General features: G+C 40.8%; 1 protein-coding gene across 1 annotated transcript in view; it reads left to right on the top strand.

The window, feature by feature from the left end:
- Positions 1-16,824, top strand: part of LOC145412376 (uncharacterized) — a 119,663-nt gene extending 102,839 nt beyond the window's left edge. Inside the window, 1 exon segment of the mRNA XM_080282265.1 lies at positions 16,621-16,824. Within this exon segment, the coding sequence (XP_080138391.1) occupies positions 16,621-16,824 (204 nt within the window).
- The last annotated feature ends 2,636 nt before the right edge of the window (positions 16,825-19,460 follow it).

Genomic DNA, 19,460 nt, shown 5'->3' with positions numbered 1-19,460 from the left:
GAGATATTGCTAATCTTCCGATGTTTCTGTATATTCCAGTCTATTTCAGCCGTACGGATGTGATAATCAAATTATTACCTGAATAAGCCACTTCGCACTAACAAACTTTAGCTAATCTCTGGATATTTTACCACATCACAGTATCTCTTGTAACATTCGCAACAAAATAACAAATACCCCTTGCGGTAAAGTTAGGAAGATTTTTGCATCATACGATAAAAGCAGCTATGCCTCCCCGCGCTCGTGTGTGTGTGTGTGTGTGTGTGTGTGTGTGTGTGTGTGTGTGTGTGTGTGTGTGTGTGTGTGTGTGTGCAAGTAATCCTCCTGGTTGATGGCTAGATGGATAGGATGGTTAATGAATGCGTGGGTCAGATGGGTTGGGTTCAGTAGGTGGGTGGATAAGTGGGTAGATGGGTGAGGTGGGCAGGGTGTGTGGGGTGGGTAGGGTGGGCAGGATGTGTAAGGTGGGTGGGGTAGAGAGAGTGAATGAGCATGGTGAATGGGTGGGTGTGCAGACTGGGGTCGATATGAAGCTTGGGTGGGATGGAGTGGGTGGGTAGTTCGGGTGGGTGGTCAACAGGATGGGTTGGAGGGTGAGCAGGGTAGGTAGTGGGAAAATAGGTTCTTGGTGATCAGGTGAACAGTCAAATGGACCTCCATGGTAGAAATCGGTTCATGTGGGGAAACAGGTTCATGGGGAACTTTTCCCCGTGGAAATGATCCCGGGTATGAAAAAGTCCAGTGGGTAATAATACCTTCATGAACGAAGTAGGTCCATGGGCAAAAACAGGTCTATGTGCAGATTTCGTGTTTCCCAGTGAGAAGATAATATGTTAAAGGAAAAGCGGTCCACGGGGGAAATGAGCCCAAGAGTGAAAATAGGACCATGTTCAAGGCGAAAAATAGGTCCTTGGAAAGTAGGCTAATAGGGATAGTGGGTCCATGGAAAATAGGCCGATAGGGAATATAGGTACATTGTGGAAACTTTGTCCATGGGTAAAACAGGTCCGTGATGAAAATAGGTTGATGGGAAAGTTAGGTGCTTAGCGAGAATAGACCATTACGTCCATGAACAAAAACAACTACAAGGGAAAAAAATGGGCCCACAGGGTAAAACAGGTCCAAGGGAGAAAAATCGATCCATAAGGGAAAAATTGCCATGCAGGAACAGATCTTTGGTGGAAAAAAAGTGGGTGTAGCCTGAGATGGGCTTATGTGCTTGTATTATTATTATTAAAGCTTTGTAGCCAACATTTTTATATATGTAGATCTTAATTCTTGTAATAGGTGAGTCGAGTTAACTGAAGAGCAGGAGGAGTTAAAGATGAATACAGGGAGTGTATCTTGATTTATTATCTTCAGAGAAAGTCTAAGTTGAGCAGTGTATGTATTACAGAGACTTAATATACTAAGTAAGTCTAGTTGGACCCCTCTTCATATTCACTCTCTCCACTACCTGTCGGTTCTATGGCTAACCTCCTTCTGAGCTGTGCTTCCTAAATTCTGGTGTAGCAGGGGTCGTGTCATGTGTGTTACACTGTTGTTGAAATGTTCTAGAAGCCTGTGTGTGAGTATGTGTGTATGTGTGTGTATGGTCACGAGGCATTGTTCGTGTGCCTATCAAGCATTCCTTGAGTTAGAGCATGTAAGCATGTTTACCATTGCTCAATTCTCGCAGACACACTACCCATCTCATCCCCTAACTTGCTGCTTCTATCTGTCTGTCTATCTATCTATCTATCCATCATGCTATCTATTATGATTTGTATTTATAATATGGAGTCCTGACATCGCTCGGTCACGCCGCTGGAGGTCCTCCGACAGCAATCATCATTGACATATGCTAATCTATTAATACATAACAGTCTTCTTCTTAACTCTTAATACATAATAGTGATTATAATATTGTATAGGTATAATATTGTAATGATTCAATAATAATACATTTTAAACAAGTTGTATACATAATTGAATATGGTTAAACTGGTTATTGTATTACATCTTGTAAAATGTGTATGTATAATAGTAAAATGCATATATGCAAAAAAGAAAAAAAATAGTTCAAAGTTAAGATTATGATAAGAGTTATTAATATTTCATATTGAGATAAGGTTACTTGTATACTTTTATATCATGGGTCATTCTTCTTCTTCTTCTTCTTCATTTTTTAATATATATATATATATATATATATATATATATATATATATATATATATATATATATATATATTTATAATTAATACTATAAACAAAATATGTACACTTCATACAGGGGAGTTGGTGTGGATGCTAATTCTACCCCCACTAAATACTGACTCCAAATTTGCAATTCTTGCATGCATTCTGTGCATTGCGAACAGCACTACTGCAAATACATTACAGAAGATTATAAAGACAGTAGGTGCTGGGCTATACACATAATATGGGTTGAACATACACAGACTCAAATCATCCCAGGGTTTCATTGTTTCATTGATCAGTTGCATAGTTTCAAACTTAGGTGAGGTCAACTTAATACTTGTGCTCATGTGTAAGTCCATATCAGGAAGAGGGTGGAAATGTTTTGTGTATGACTGAGGATGGCGTAGTGATGGATGGGGGATAAAGTGGACATGGATGGTGTAAATACCGCACAGTAGTCTGGTCCTATGTATAATCCTGATGCTGATGTATGAGATGGTGGTATATCTGGACAGACTATGTAAACTGATGTGTTATGAGTGAAAATAAAAAAACTGTGTGTCCGATGCATTGATGGTGTACAAGCTAATCTGGAGCAAAAGTGAAATTGCAATGATTATGAATATTGAGATTTCCTATGATAGCCATTTCACAAGGGACTGTATCAGTAGGCTGAAACGTGAAAATATACGCAGGACAAAGGTGAACAGCATGTAAGGATGTGCGGCACTTTCGTTCAATCGTTGATTCACTTGCGAAAGTGACAGTGTTCTGTCTCTTGGAGACCATGATGAGTTCGGTGTCTGTGTTGATGTTGATGATGACCAAAGTGTTATTATTCTTAGAAGGGAAGGGGTGTATTTGGTATACTGTGAACAGGTCATCAGTTATGAATGGTACATGAACTACTACTGATGGTGTTAGTGTTGCTTCTACTGTAAATATGGATAATATTGCATGAATTCCCTACTTCGGAACAAGGACTTCAATTTATGTTTATGTATGCCTTGACTAATTATCTGACGTAGCTCATGAACTGGAAGTAAGTCAATTGTGATCTTGCCTATACCGGCATTCGAAATTCCTTGCATAAGTGCCCTGTAACGAACTATAGTGTTGTCTAACTGGAGAAGAATTGTGTCAATGTGTTCCGTGATGATGGAGAAGTGTTGGAAAAGTGTTTTGTTACCTTCCATGTCATTTATTTTATCTACACTTTCGAGAGCTATGTTTTCTGCCTTTTTAAGATTTTTCACAATTGTCTTCATTGCTGAGTTATGTCCTGCGATGAAATTATCTTGGTATGTTAGTACCTGAGCTATTTTATTAAATTTGGTGTTTATTTCTTTAAGGTCTTCCTCTGTAGCCAATCCAAAGATGTTCCCAAGAACTGCGCCACCCAGGTCGAACAAACCGCGCTTTTGATGAGTACGTGTGACGTTCTTGTCGCTTAATACCTCCGTTCCATGAGATGGGAGATCTTGGATCATGATGAGCATAGTTGACTTAGCCTGTTCCATTTTCCATTTCGCTAACTTCACTATTCATCCACTTCCTTTGTGTTATGTGCTTGTGAAACATAGCTTCCTATCATGAAGTCCAGGGTTCTCATTGGTTTTGCGATATTTTCTAGATAAGAAGGTAATTCATATAAGTAATCCAGACTAATTTCAGTAGTAATGACATCTTTCACGATTGACGTCGTGGCCGTTGGAGCTATGAGGCATCCTTGCCGTACTACTCGTATGTGTTGGGGGTCTAAGTGCCCATATCCTCTTGCTATGTAGAGGAGAATCCATAGCATAAGTCCCTTCATCGCTACCTACCGACGAAAAATCTATTAATTTTCTAATATGGTCATGCTGTGGTCGATGGTAGTAATGATGTGAGTTACGGTGGACTAACGTAGAACAATAACTTGTTATTTCATTTATAGAAGGAGTTTAAATCGATATTTAAATCTCGTAAATGATGTACTGTAGATTTTATTAGAACAGTTGCACCTATGTTTGATTGATTGATATATGACCTTAATTTATTTTTGTAGTTATTGTTGTTTTCTTGATTGGTTTCATGAGTTACGCTCGCTTGTTCGGTTGTATCCGAGGCTGAATAATTATTGGATAGTTCCCTTGAAACTCGTTTTAAATGGTCAATATGAACTTGTTTCTCTAAAACTTTGTTTGCTTTTATGTTAATTACTCTGTATGGGCCCTCAAATTTTGGGGATAATTTATTGTCTCTCTTATGAATGATACCATAAACAGTGTCTCCTAAGCTGATATGCGAATCTCTTGCCTTTTTATTAAATGCCTCCATCATTTCTTCCTTGGACATCGTCAATTGTTATTTGACTCTTTTGTGTATGTCCTGGAATTCACGTAAACGGAGTTTAGAGTAATCATCGTACTTGTATATGGGCAGGCTGTCACCTTCTAGGAGCTCATATGGAAGTTTTTTATGTGTCCCAAATATAATGAAATGTGGTGTGTCACCTATGGATTTATTTATAGATCCATTAATTGAGGCTTCTACTCTAGGAATCCAATCATCCCAGCTTGCATAATTTTCATTGGGAATGTGTCGTAGCACATCTAATACTTTTTTGTTTTGTCTCTCTACTAACCCACTAGATGCTGGGTGATAGGCTAAAACGTTAACCTTTTTGATGTTGTATTGTTTACATATTTCTTGTAAGATATCAGAATTAAATTCTCCTCCATTGTCACTTATTAGTACCTTTGGGGTAGGAAAGCGACATATTACATTATCTATAATTGCCTTTGCTACTGTCTCTGCTGTTTTATCTTTAATTGGAGCTAAAATTACATAACGGGAAAAATTATCCGTTGCTACAAATAGGTAATGGTTATTATTGTATGATAATGGCATCCTGAGTAAATCAACAGCGACAACTTCCCATGGTCAGTAATATAACAACTGGGCTTGTCTGAATGTCCTATCCTTTCCAGGATGTCCAGCATGTGGGCTATCGTGTATCGTTCGTAATACCTGGGGTATCATGTCATTAGGTACTACCAATTGGTTAGTATTTCTTTGGCGTTTTGGTTGTTTCGGATTGATCTTGTATAAAGTATTATTGACTATTGTGAATTGTTCGAGTGGTACATGCAGTTTGGGTAATTGTATGTCATCTTCACTTTCTAACTTGTATATAACTTTAGACCATATTGGGTCAAGTCTTTGTGCTTTTGCGATATCATCGTGGTTTGGGATGTCCCCTTTGAGATATAATGCCGCGACCTGAATTGTGTTCGGGTTCCTAGATAATGCGTCAGCTACTATATTCATTTTGCCTTGTATATAGTGTATATTTACATTGTAGTTTTCGATTGTACATTTCCATTTTGCTCTCCTCCCAGAGAGGAGTTTTTCTTTAAACATACCCACTAGTGGTTTATGGTCGGTGAATGTGTATTTCGTAACCATATACCATATCTCGAAACTTTTGTAATGCAAAAACCACTGCAAGTGCCTCTAAGTCTGTAGTGCTATAATTTTTTTCTGCACCTTTTGTTTGTCTGCGGCAAATGCAATTGGTTGATTCTTTCCTCTTTTATCTTCCTGCATCAGTACAGCCCCTAATCCTTTAACTGATGCATCTGTACATATAATAAAAAATTTTGTGAAATCCGGATATGTCAAACACGGTGCATTTGTTAGTTTAACTTTTAGTTATGTAAATGCTTGTTTTTGTTCTTCTTCCCATTGGAATATAGCATCTTTTTTGAGTAGTTGAAATAGAGGAAAGGCTATATGAGAGAATTGTGGTACGAATGACCTATCGTACCCAGCTAGACCTAAAAATCGTCTTACTTCGTCAGTCGTAGTGGGTTCAGGAAAATCTCTCTGCCTGTATTTTGTCATCATTGGTGTGAATACCATTAGAACTTATTTTGTGGCGTAAGAAATTTATTTCCTTAAAGCAAAATTTGCATTTAGAAAGCTTAATTTTTAAACCAGCATCACCAAGCTTTTGTAAGAGTAAGTCTAATTTCTTGAGATGTTCTGTAATATTTTTCGTTGCGATTATAATATCGTCAAGATAAACAAATATTCCTTGTCCTAAAATTCCGGACTATACGTAATTCATAAGACGCTGGAATGTGCCTGAGGCTGTCCTCAGTCCCATGGGCATCCTTGTATACTGATAGTGTCCTCTATTTGTGGAAAAGGCAGTGTATTTACGTGACTCCTGTTCAATCGAAATTTGGTAATAACCATTTAGTAGATCAATCGTGGAAAATACATTATTTTCTGGTCCAATATTCTGTAGGACGTCGCTTAGCAATGGCATAGGAAATCGGTCTGGGATTGTGTGATTGTTTAGTTTACGGTAATCTACTACCGCACGCATTTCTCCATTTCGTTTGGGCACAAAGAATAATGGGGCATTTCACGGGGAGACTAATGGTTCAATAATTCCAAGTTTTAACATTTCATCGACATACTGAGTTGCAAGTGTACTCTGAGATTGTGGTATGCGGTAGGCTGGTACGAAGATTGGTGGTGTTTCTGGGTGCACATTAATCTTGTGATTAATCAAGTTAGTACACCCTAATTGTTCTCCGAGTAATGCTACGGTGTTCCTGTGTGTTTCCAGCAGGATTAACAAATCATTTTCTTCATCAAATTCACCTGAGTGAATTAAATTCTCTTTAATGCTTTCTCTATCCGTAGATTTTATCTCACTTGTCACTCCAGCTATAACTATTTCCTTCACAGGGGCGGGACATTTTCCAATATTAACTATGCAAGTCCCCTTTTTCAACTGTACTTCCCCATTCATGTGATTAATTATGAATATCTGAGTTCATCTGACATAATGCGTTTTCTACTGACAATCCCTTTACATAATTCTTCTAAGACAAGAACAGTACTATTCCGTATTGCTCTTTATGGTAACTTTCATATAGGAATTAGGTGGTATAACTAAATCATTGGTGAGATGGGCTGGAAAAGCTGATAAATCAGTACTGTTACCTGGGTCTCTAATCATGGAGGCTGGGGCTGGTGGTGTGAGTGGATATATACACTCATCTGTTTGTGTATGTTTGTTTAAGCTTTTAATATTACCAATTCTTTTTGGTTCTCTTTTACTAATTGGTGAGGGCTCTGATGGTATTTCCTCTACGAATTCATTGTCAAAGTCTATTCCATTCATTTGTGGGAGTAAAGTTATTTTCTCTGCTCTCATGCATCTTAAGCCGAGTAACATATGAGCTTTAATTGCTAAGTTTTCAACGATATAGAAAAATGCAGAGATTGGTCTTGTAGACTCTGTGAAACTGATGTTTAACCTTTTACTGTGATTTCTTTTCCATCTACTGTATATAAATCTAAATCAGATTCTTCCAGAAAAGTTACTTTCTTCTTATTTCTAAAAATTCTATTTATTTCTTCATGTGTTATTAAGTTCACTGGAGAGCCTGTGTCTAAAAATAAGGAAACGTTTTGATCCTCACATACAGCTGGTATCAAGATACACTCATTTCCCAACATGCCTCCCATGTGAATTTTAGACTTGCTTTTCTTTATGTTCGTTCGTTTTTTGTCATGACTTGGTCTTCCCCCGATTTGAACATAGACACTAATTTTGCTACTGTTTTGCAGTTACTGGTCCAGTGCCCTTGGCACCTATGATGTCTACAGAATGGACCAAATCCTTGTGTCTTTTGTCTATCCTCTTTTGTTTTGATAAAGCATTCATTCCTAGTGTGTCCTGGGTTTGCACAATAATGACATAGAATGGACATATCTCTTGACTGTGATCTACTAGGCGACTTCCCATATTTAGTGGTATCTGTGGCGCGAGATCTGCTTGGGCTGCGTGGAAACATGAAACTGCCTGTAGCCTGGTGTTTGTGATCGAACCCTTGACACGTTTATTTGTTTGCTCTGCCTGCTTTCGGTTCGCGATCGATTTTGTTCTCTGTTTGGGGTAGTTGTAGCTGTTTTCACAGCTGATACTGTCTCAGACACTCTCATTCTACTAGAATTTGACTGAGCTTCAACAATCCCTGCATCTCTACCTCGTTCATTAATTCTAGTAAGCACATGCCTGGGGTGTACGCGATCGTCTTGATGATCATAAGGGTCCTATCAGGTAATTTACACAAGGCAGCTATATAACCAATGATGTCCACGACGAGGTCTGGGGACATCTTTCCATCTCCTGTTATCCAGTTTGATTTTCTAAGGTAGCTAATAATGTCCTTTTGATCGTGGAGACATCAGCAGTTATTTCACTGAGCACATGATTTGTACTGTGCTCCCTTACAAGATCTTCAATCTTATGTAACTGTGGAATTATACCTGGCAAGAAGTTCATCTATCTATCTATCTGTTGCCAGACGCCTCAATCCCGTTTGGGGTGGCCACAAACAAATCGCCTCCAAGTCACCCTGTCCCCCGCCATTTCACTCCCCTGCTCCCAACTCACACACCCCTCTCTCATATACCTCTCCACCCCATCTCTCCATCTCATCCTCGGCCTCCTCCTCCCTCTTTCCCCCTCCACCTCACTCACATACACTCTCTTCGTCAGTCTTTGACCCTCCATCCTCTCCACATGGCCAAACCACCTCAGTGTGTTCCTCATAACGCTTCCTATCACATCCACATCAACACCACAACGCTCCTTTATATCCTCATTCGTCAGCCTGTCTCTCCATGTGACTCCACAGGCTCCTTTTAAATAACTCATTTCCACGGCTCTCACTCTTGACTTGTGTCCTTCCAACAACGTCCAAGCTTCACTTCCGTACGTTAGAGTTGGTATCACAATACTGTCATGTAGTAACTTTTTCACTTCCATGCTCACTTCCCTGTTTCTTATCACTGCTTTCAAAGAACCAGCAACCTTTCTTCCCTGCTGTACCCTTTCAAGCACTTCACCCTCCAAACCTCCATCCTTACTCATCACACTACCCAAGTACTTAAACGTACTCACATTTTCCAATTCCTCACCATCCAACCTCGCTGTACATTCACTGACTTCACCTCTCTCAAAGACCATCACTTTACTCTTTCCTACATTCACCTTTAGATTCCGTTTCTTACACACTCTCTCAAACTCATCCACCAAGCCTTGCAGCTCCCCTTCATCTTCACTCAACAACACGGTATCATCTGCAAACAACAGTACAGGAGTTTCCAAACACTATCCTCTCTCACCAGGGCCACTCCAACATCCACTACCCTACCTTGTACCTCTTTTATTACCCCATCCATGTACAGATTGAACAACCATGGAGACATGACACATCCCTGTTTCAACCCAATTTTCAAAGAGAAAAATTCACTTAGTTCACCATCCACACGCACTGCAGCCTTCGCACCATCGTACATACTCTTCACAGCATTCAACAACTTCCCATCTATTCCATATATTCTTAACACTTTCCACAATCCTAGTCTATCCACCCTATCATATGCTTTCTCCAAATCCATGAAAGCCGCATACAACTTCTTTCCCTTCTCTAGAAACTTTTCCACTAAAGATCTGAGAATGAATATCTGATCTACACAGCCTCTTCCCTTCCTAAAGCCTCCCTGTTCTTCTCCAACTAATTCCTCTGTTCTTTCTCTAACTCTGTCAATAAGTATCCTACCATACACTTTTCCTATTATACTAAGAAGACAAATGCCTCTATGATTACCACACACTTCTTTTTCCCCTTTTCCTTTGTACAAGGGAATAATTATACCTGACTTCCAATCCTCCGGGACTCTACCTTCCTCCCAGGCCAATCTGTACATCTTCCACATCCATTCTACTACTATCTCTCCCCCATGCTTCAGCATTTCACCACACACTCCATCAATTCCTGGGGCTTTCCCTGATTTAACTTTCTTCATTGCTTCCACAACTTCTATCCTACTGATTTCTTCCTGTCTTCTCACCTCCCTCCTTCTTCCAGCCATTCCCCAGCCACTTATACTCGCATTACTCCATAAAATTTCTTCAAAAATTCAGTTTTAAATTCATCATATGTCTTAGCCTTGAGGAGCTTATCTGACCTTAGTAAATCGCTTGCTGGGCATCTTTCCTGGCTTAAGCAAGATGAAAAAATAGCAATTTTCTCTTGTTTAGCTTTGACAAGACGTTTGATGTAGATTTGTTCGCACTGATTGACCAATGAAATGACGTCAATACGATCATTCTCTGTCAGAGAATTTTGGAGCAGTTTTATTTTCATGATAAACAAATATTTGAGCTTGATCTGTGGTGTTCATTTTCACTGTTTGCTCTGTTAATTTAACTTGGACTTGTTCATCGTTGTGTGAGGAGATGGTGGAAAATGATTTGCCGGAGCGATGAACCCTGTTAAGTATATTTTCATAGGTATGCAAGTCAGAGATAAAGTCCTCACTTGCTACGTCAGAGGGGGTTTGCCACTCATCATCTAGAACTGACGTATTTGTTTCTTGATCTTTAGTTTGTGTTGAGGTATGTACTATAGCGGACAGGAGTTCTTAACCACCATCGTCCAGCCAACCTGTGTATGTGGCAGTGTCGCATTCACGAGCACAGAAGTTGCCTTCGATGCATTTCTGTCGAAAAATATTCCTTCAGCTTTGGGCTTGTACTAATGGATAAAGGAATAGTAATATTTACTTTGAAGGTTTGACTCTGATAACACGAATATATCATACTGATTATTTAACAACTTGTTTCTCGTATAGAGCCAGGCAAGTGATAAATATGTATATTTGGTTCCACTACACGACTTCCTGTAGGTCTGAACCAGCGAACATAGAGTGAACAAGTTCGAAACATTCATTTGTTAACAGGAAAGAGAGAGAGAGAGAGAGAGAGAGAGAGAGAGAGAGAGAGAGAGAGAGAGAGAGAGAGAGAGAGAGAGAGAGAGTAGCGGGTGCCAGTGAATTTTGGAATAAAGAGTTGGAGGCAGACTGGCGCAGGGAAATGCAAGGGATGAGAAACCCTGGATTCCTGTGATCCATTGAAAACAGGCCACAGTGTGAGTATTTCTTCCATCAGTCACTAAAACTTGCCTTGCTTTATGATATATATATATAGGATTGCTTTCGTTGGAATAATGAATTAGGAGATAAATGATGTTGATTTAACAAAAAGCTGTGCTTAAGAAAGTAATTTGCCTCTCTGTCCAGAGAGAAAAATCCAGTTAATGAGAAAAATACTTATGAGTTCGCCAAAAATCTCCAGGTGCCAACCACCAGAGAAAAAAATGCGAACATAAGGCATCTAACAGAAGTTACGCGGCCTGCCAAATTATTTGACAGTCAACTGGCGTTACCCAGAATAAAACCCATCTTTCATTTTGTCAGACGAGACGTTATCCTGGGATAAATAAACTCCTTCGTCATCAGCCAAAGGAAAAATTCCCTGTTTAGCTTGAGCACCATATTTACTCATATCGCATAAAATCATGTGTATGTAGCCGGAATGAAGCCCCTTATCTATGGCCTGGTAAACTCCCTGTAAAGAGTACCCGGTACTATTTTCGATCGACAGACTGAGTTAAGCGGTGAGACTCATCTTTCGTGTAAGGAAATCTACCCCGCCTCTGTGTGTGTGTGTGTGTGTGTGTGTGTGTGTGTGTGTGTGTGTGTGTGTGTGTGTGTGTGTGTGTGTGTGTGTGTGTGTGTGTGTGTGTGTGTGTGTGTGTGTGTGTGTGTGTGTGTGTGTGTGTGTGTGTGTGTGTGTGTGTGTGTGTGTGTGTGTGTGTGTGTGTGTGTGTGTGTGTGTGTGTGTGTGTGTGTGTGTGTGTGTGTGTGTGTGTGTGTGTGTGTGTGTGTGTGTGTGTGTGTGTGTGTGTGTGTGTGTGTGTGTGTGTGTGTGTGTGTGTGTGTGTGTGTGTGTGTGTGTGTGTGTGTGTGTGTGTGTGTGTGTGTGTGTGTGTGTGTGTGTGTGTGTGTGTGTGTGTGTGTGTGTGTGTGTGTGTGTGTGTGTGTGTGTGTGTGTGTGTGTGTGTGTGTGTGTGTGTGTGTGTGTGTGTGTGTGTGTGTGTGTGTGTGTGTGTGTGTGTGTGTGTGTGTGTGTGTGTGTGTGTGTGTGTGTGTGTGTGTGTGTGTGTGTGTGTGTGTGTGTGTGTGTGTGTGTGTGTGTGTGTGTGTGTGTGTGTGTGTGTGTGTGTGTGTGTGTGTGTGTGTGTGTGTGTGTGTGTGTGTGTGTGTGTGTGTGTGTGTGTGTGTGTGTGTGTGTGTGTGTGTGTGTGTGTGTGTGTGTGTGTGTGTGTGTGTGTGTGTGTGTGTGTGTGTGTGTGTGTGTGTGTGTGTGTGTGTGTGTGTGTGTGTGTGTGTGTGTGTGTGTGTGTGTGTGTGTGTGTGTGTGTGTGTGTGTGTGTGTGTGTGTGTGTGTGTGTGTGTGTGTGTGTGTGTGTGTGTGTGTGTGTGTGTGTGTGTGTGTGTGTGTGTGTGTGTGTGTGTGTGTGTGTGTGTGTGTGTGTGTGTGTGTGTGTGTGTGTGTGTGTGTGTGTGTGTGTGTGTGTGTGTGTGTGTGTGTGTGTGTGTGTGTGTGTGTGTGTGTGTGTGTGTGTGTGTGTGTGTGTGTGTGTGTGTGTGTGTGTGTGTGTGTGTGTGTGTGTGTGTGTGTGTGTGTGTGTGTGTGTGTGTGTGTGTGTGTGTGTGTGTGTGTGTGTGTGCGTGCGTGTGTGTTGAATTGAGAGTCATCTGACTTGTGGAGTATGGTATGCGGGTTGGTAGGTTGGTAACTGGGTGGGTGGATTGGTTAGTGTAGGCTGGTTGTTTCACAGGCTGACTAGGTGGAGTGGGTGGGCGAGAGGGAGGGAAAGGGTTGTTGGGCTGGTTAAGTGGGGTGGAGTGGGGTTCATGCATTGTTTAAGTGAGGTGGGTGGTGGGGCTACCTGTAGGACAAGGCAAGAGACGGGTTTGTGTCGTCCTACTTTTGAGACATACTGTATTAAGGTTGTGGGTATGTGCGTTGATGGGTGGGTGTGTAGATGGATGAACGGATTGTGGGAAAACAGGCCACTGGGATTAGGTGATATGAGTTAATGTCCGAGTTGTGAAAATCGGTCCGCAGGGATATTATTCTGGAATCATGCTGAAGTAGGTATATGTATCCAGTGAGTTACAACAGGTCCATCGAGCAATACGTCTGTTGGTTAAGAGGTCTGTTTCAACTGCACGCATCAGTGGGTGATATAACCACGTCGGATAACAGGTTTATGTAGGAAAATAGGTTCAATTATGAAAAATACATCCATGGGTATACGTCCATGTAGGAAACCTGTATCCATGGAGAGATTCAAGGTCGACGGAAAAATTGGTCCGTGGGCAGAAAATACATCAATGGGGAAAATTAGTTCGTGGGAAAATAGGTTACGTAGGGAAGTAGGTGTCTTAAAAAAAAAAAATCATTAAGGAAAATAGGTCCATAAGGGATTGTGCTCCCAGTGGTGAAAATGTCCATTGATAAAAATATTCATGGGGTGAAAATAGGTCCATAGGGGCATACACGTACTGTAAACATACATGGAAATATTTAAAATAAATGAGACCTAAAACATCCAACTTTTAACTGTGACCGTTGCCTGGAATTAGGCTTACCACTGCACACCTTGGACCAAACAACCATTAGCCAGACCCTATTACCACTTCGTCATCCAGTTATTATATTTCATAATTTACCTTCATTTAGCCATTTAAGCATAGAAAGCCAACCGAAACGAAAGGAAAAATCCCTGTTTAATTGTGTTGAGCACCTCATTTCTCCACCTCATTCCTCTAAAATTCACGGGCACCCGCTACTCTCTCTCTCTCTCTCTCTCTCTCTCTCTCTCTCTCTCTCTCTCTCTCTCTCTCTCTCTCTCTCTCTCTCTCTCTCTCTCCTGTTAACAAATGAATGCTTCGAACTTGTTCACTCTATGTTCGCTGGTTCAGACCTAGGAAGTCGTGGAGTGGAACCAAATATACATATTTATCACTTGCCTGGCTCTATACGAGAAACAAGTTATTAAATAATCAGTATGATATATTCGTTTATCAGAGTCAAACCTTCAAAGTAAATATTACTATTCCTTTATCCATTAGTACAAGCCCAAAGCTGAAGGAATATTTTTCGACAGAAATGCATCGAAGGCAACTTCTGTGCTCGTGAATGCGACACTGCCACATACACAGGTTGGCTGGACGAGGGTGGTTAAGAACTCCTGTCCGCAATAGTACAATGGGTGTGTTGCCTTGGTGCTCTCCTAATTGTGTTTTATCTGGTATTAACACTGGTGGGGGCGAAAATATCCCTGTCATTAAGGTACGGTGTTATGAAATAAGCCTTCTGTTTATGTCCTAACTAAATAGATGAGTAAATGAGTTGTAATAAATGATAGATAGTGAGTGTATGTGTATATATAAAAATAAGTAAAGGAGTTGAATATACCTAATTTTAGCACTGAGAAGAAATGAGTAAGTATAATTACACCCACTTGATACAGATCGGAGAGGAGTGTCGACGCACTGTCGATTTCGGAAGATATGAAGAGTTGAATGAAGATCTCCTCTCGATAATTCTAGGGCTGTGTTGATGGACGATATTACTCAGGAAACTCCATGGCCTGGTAATGGTTAACAGCTGTAGTCACAGGCGAACCTCATCATAGAACGTCGAATTTCCAACTCAATACTGTGGAAATAAATGAGTATGAGTAGGAGCTATGTGAATAATGAGTAATGAGTAGTGGGTGAGAAGTGCCTGGTGTCAGTCACACGTTGATTGGCGTGACATTGTCTCAGCAAACTCGCATGGTGATGTCGTCTCAGCAGATACACATGGTGACGTCGGCTTCCCACTCTGGTAGCTGTGGTGAGTAACTGAGTAGCGATGAGTAACCTGGATGAGGAAAGATGAGTAATATGTGTTATAAATGTGGCTCTGGTGTTTTGCTGTGTGTCTTGACCTCTGCGTAAGCGATGGAGGTAGGCAGGAGAGAGTGTTGGGGTTTTTTGTGCTTGTTGCTCTTGTCTTTCTTTTCCTTTACTTGCTTTGTTTTTTGTTCTTCTTGCTGCTGCTTGAAGTTTCGTGAAGATTATAGAGTTGTCTTGTAGACTTGTTATTTGTAATTAATCGTGGAGCTTGTTGATCCTCACTTGTAACTCGTCGTTGCTACTGTATGCTCGTAGACTCGTAGGCGCGTAGACTCGTAGGCTTGTAGGCTCGTACACTTGTAGGCTCGTAGGTTCGTAGACTCATAGGCTCATAGGCTCGTAGGCTCGTAAACTCGTAGGCTCGTAGGTTCGTAGACTCGTAGGCTGCCACCATTTAATGTTAAAGCTTTGTAGCCAACATTTTTATATATGTAACTTTTAATTCTTGTAATAGGTGAGTCGAGTTACTTGAAGAGCAGGAGGAGTTAAAGATGAATACAGGGAGTTGATCTTGATTCATTATCTTCAGAGAAAGTCTAAGTTTAGCAGCGTATGTATTACAGAGACTTAATATACTAAGTAAGTCTAGTTGGACCCCTCTTCTTAATCACTCTCTCCACTACCTGTCGGTTCTATGGCTAACCTCCTTCTGAGGTGTGTTTCCTAAATTCTGGTGTTGCAGGGGTCGTGTCACGTGTGTTACACTGTTGTTGAAATGTTCTAGAAGCCTGTGTGTGAGTATGTGTGTATGTGTGTGTATGGTCACGAGGCATTGTTCGTGTGCCTATCAAGCATTCCTTGAGTTAGAGTGTGTAAGCATGTTTACCATTGCTCGATTCTCGCAGACACACTACCCATCTCATCCCCTAACTTGCTGCTTCTGTCTGTCTGTCTATCTATCTATCTATCTATCTATCCATCATGCTATCTATTATGATTTGTATTTATAATATGGAGTCCTGACATTATTACAGGTATGAATGTTAATTAGCACACATGCCCATCTGTTACCATAATTTAATAATTTCATACAAGCTAGACTTATATCAATCTGTATTAATGTATATCTAATAGTGTGCGGAAGTATAAGTGTAGCGTACGTGACCTGATTTTGTAGTAATCAGCAGGCGTCACTTGCAAAATTATGCTGATTTAAGGTCTAGGGAGAGGAGGGTCTCTGCTTCCCCCCAGTTCCAGTATCATTCCTGAGGTAGGGCTAGTACAGGCAGGGGCTATGTTCAGCAAGTTAGAAAAACGCCCATTAATTTACATTGGACTTAGGACTGACCTGTGCTGGCGTAAAGCCTGATATAAGTTTGGTGGCAGTGAGTGGTTTAATCCTAACTTCACATATCCTACATATATTCTCTGGGCAACGGCAGCTTGGCCACGCGCTTCCTTCTGCATCTACATCCTGCTCCTGCCTCCTGACTCCAGCCTCCTGCCCCGCCCTATGTTCAGCTGGGTTGTGCTAGTGTATCCTGCGTATTTTTGGTGAGGCCCTAATCTGATGAGATCCTGTCCTGTCCCACTCTGAAATCTTCAGCCCCCAATAACCCCCACCAACCACCACGCCACCACACTCAACTACACCCCGGTGAGCCAGCCCCCAACAACCCCCACCAACTACCACATCACCACACCCAACCACACCTCAGTGAGCCAGCCCCCTACAACCCCCACCCTCAAGCAGCCCTCACCACCACTAGGATACCTACATACTAAGAGTAGCGTCATAGGAGATCAATAAAACAGAGAACGGGGACACCGGTCGCCATTTTGACTCCACCTCGTGCACTCACTCACTGCATTGTAATGTCTTTTTCCACACAGTGGCTTGAATCTTGTTAATAAAGGTGGATGTGATGTTGTGCTGCTGTATCTCTGGATGGAGTAATAAGTCAGAGAAAGGGTTTATGCAATACAGATTTCTTGCAAATCCAGAAAGAAGAAAAATATGGACAAACAAACTGTCACTGATAAATGTAAGCAGGACTTGTTAATGAGAGAGACTGACAGCTTATACAACTTGACAGGTCATTGTGTTCACAGCATTAAAAACACGGAGACCACCTGTAATGAGTGCTTAGAAGTTATACCATCAGGCAGTTCACAAAGCAGCAGATCTTACTTTGCCAAAAGAGTATAAAAAAAGAGAACTTATTACAGTGTCAGACAAAGCATATGGCATGCTCGTCAAAGTAGAGCTTATGTTTAGGAAAGGTCAAAGTGATTTAATAGAAAAGGCGTGTTAAAAAAAAATACTCGTGGATGAAGCAAAATATTTAATCAAAGTCTTTGAACTTCGCACCTATCACAGCTTTAAGAATTAACTTATTGGTAATAATCATTAACGCTCTCATTTATTCTTACCACAGAAAGAAATGAATGAAGAAAAAAGAAACAGGAGAAAAAGAAGATAGAACTTGATAGTAAAACTATAGCAATGAGAAAACTATTAAAAAATATAATCAGTAGGTCCTGTCCCCACAGTGTTGCATGTACTGTTAAGCCTAGCATTGTGTAAAGTAAAAATTGATTGTAAACATCCTACTTCTCATTCATCACCTACTCTTATATTATGCTTTCCTCAGTATTCACAGCAAGTACTGTGGTTTTGCACCAGAGAGAGAGAGAGAGAGAGAGAGAGACCAGCATGCACGCTGGGCAGGAAGGAGTCAGCGAGCAAGCTAGGCTGGAATCAAAATGGCGTCCAGTCTTGAGTTGTCGCTACTCTCAGTTTGTAAGTACCCTAACAACCACCATAGCCACATCATAGAGGTCGGGAGCATGCCCAACCACAGCTTTACAAGTCACCGTTTTTCATCATACTTCTTCAGTCAAATGAGCCGCTCTACCTGGCGGGCGTGGCAACACAACTCACACACGGCAGAGTCACGACTTGTGCCATAGCACTGTCTCCAATCACTGCCTCCGCTCTAAATGCTCACTCCTGCTAAATGCTCGACAGAGAGAACTCGTTCATTCGCACTGGACACATTTGTAATATTTTCCTGTTCTGTTACCATCTTTTCACTAGATTGCCTGTAGCCTTCTGTGTAGATTGTCATTAATATTATTTTTCATTTCTGATTGTATTCATTACAATCTGTTTTCATTAGTCTTTTCTCCTCTCTCACTTTATTCACTCGTCTTAAAACCATAATATTTCACATGCTTTTCATTGTACATAACTCATTTACCCCCATATAATATTCATTGTATAAAAACCATACTCCTTCATATAAAATTCATTGCATATAATTCATACCTGTAATTTTCTTTTCTATTTTTCTCTAGCTCTCTCATCCTGCTCAAACTCCCTTTTCATTCATGAACTACTTCCCTGGAGTTGATCTCTCTCCCATTAGACAGACGAATAGAGATGATAGTATAGATGATGAATGCATTGATGATAATGGTGTAATATTCCTTTGTAGCGGGAAATCTTACGCGAAATCTCACTCCACAACGCTTACTACTCCCACTATTACTGATACTACTCCTACCACCGCTACTACTACTATTACTATTCCTACTACCATTGTAGAAAATCCAGATAAACTTAATTCTGATGCTCTTACTCCTCCTCCGAGTGATTCTCTTGATCTTCAGTCACGTTCACCACCGCCTCTTTCTTCTCTTCCAGCTACAACTAAGCCACCGCCACCACCGTCACACACCATTACAACTGCCTTACCTACCTCTTCTGTCATACACTCTCCACTAAATACAGTGACTACTCCCGCGACCTTGCCACCTCAAACTCTCACAGCAATGGCAAATCCATCCCCATCCGCACACTCCACTTGTTTGGACGATAAAAAAATCCAAAATTCCCTGCTGAAAATTAAATCCATATCCATATTCGATTTCCTCTGCGAAGTCAACACATTAATAATCGGCAATTAAACACCGAACCATTGAAGATCACTTTTCTTAAAGGCCGGTTGGATTAAGGCAAATCAAGTATGGGTGCTGGGTTACGATCTGGTTACTTTGACAGTTGCACAACATTTGATGAATTTTGTAGGAAGTTAAAGTTTTGTTGTCATTCTAAAGCTGGTTCTCTCACCGCTTTCTCCATTTAAGCACATGAGGGATGACACGCAAAATCCGGTTAGAGAAGCCGCATTATATGATGCAGCCGCTGTAGCGAATGCTACCAGTTCTGAGATAGACCAGTTGTTAGGAAACACTATGTGTAACTCATGTAGGCGGAGATGATATCATATTAAAAGATTTTGGTCATTTTATGAGTTACCTTAGATTTATCAATTGGTTAGATCAAAGGCAATTAGAGACTACTTATCAAACTGGACTCAAACCAGGAGACCATTTGCAAGAACTTTCAAAGTAGATGAAAGACAGACGTCACTCATCAAG

Source organism: Coenobita brevimanus, chromosome 93, assembly GCF_032717465.1.
Source record: "Coenobita brevimanus isolate Jiangsu-jjx chromosome 93, ASM3271746v2, whole genome shotgun sequence".
In the NCBI taxonomy this organism is placed as follows: domain Eukaryota; kingdom Metazoa; phylum Arthropoda; class Malacostraca; order Decapoda; family Coenobitidae; genus Coenobita; species Coenobita brevimanus.
This window is presented reverse-complemented; position numbering and strand designations above follow the sequence as displayed.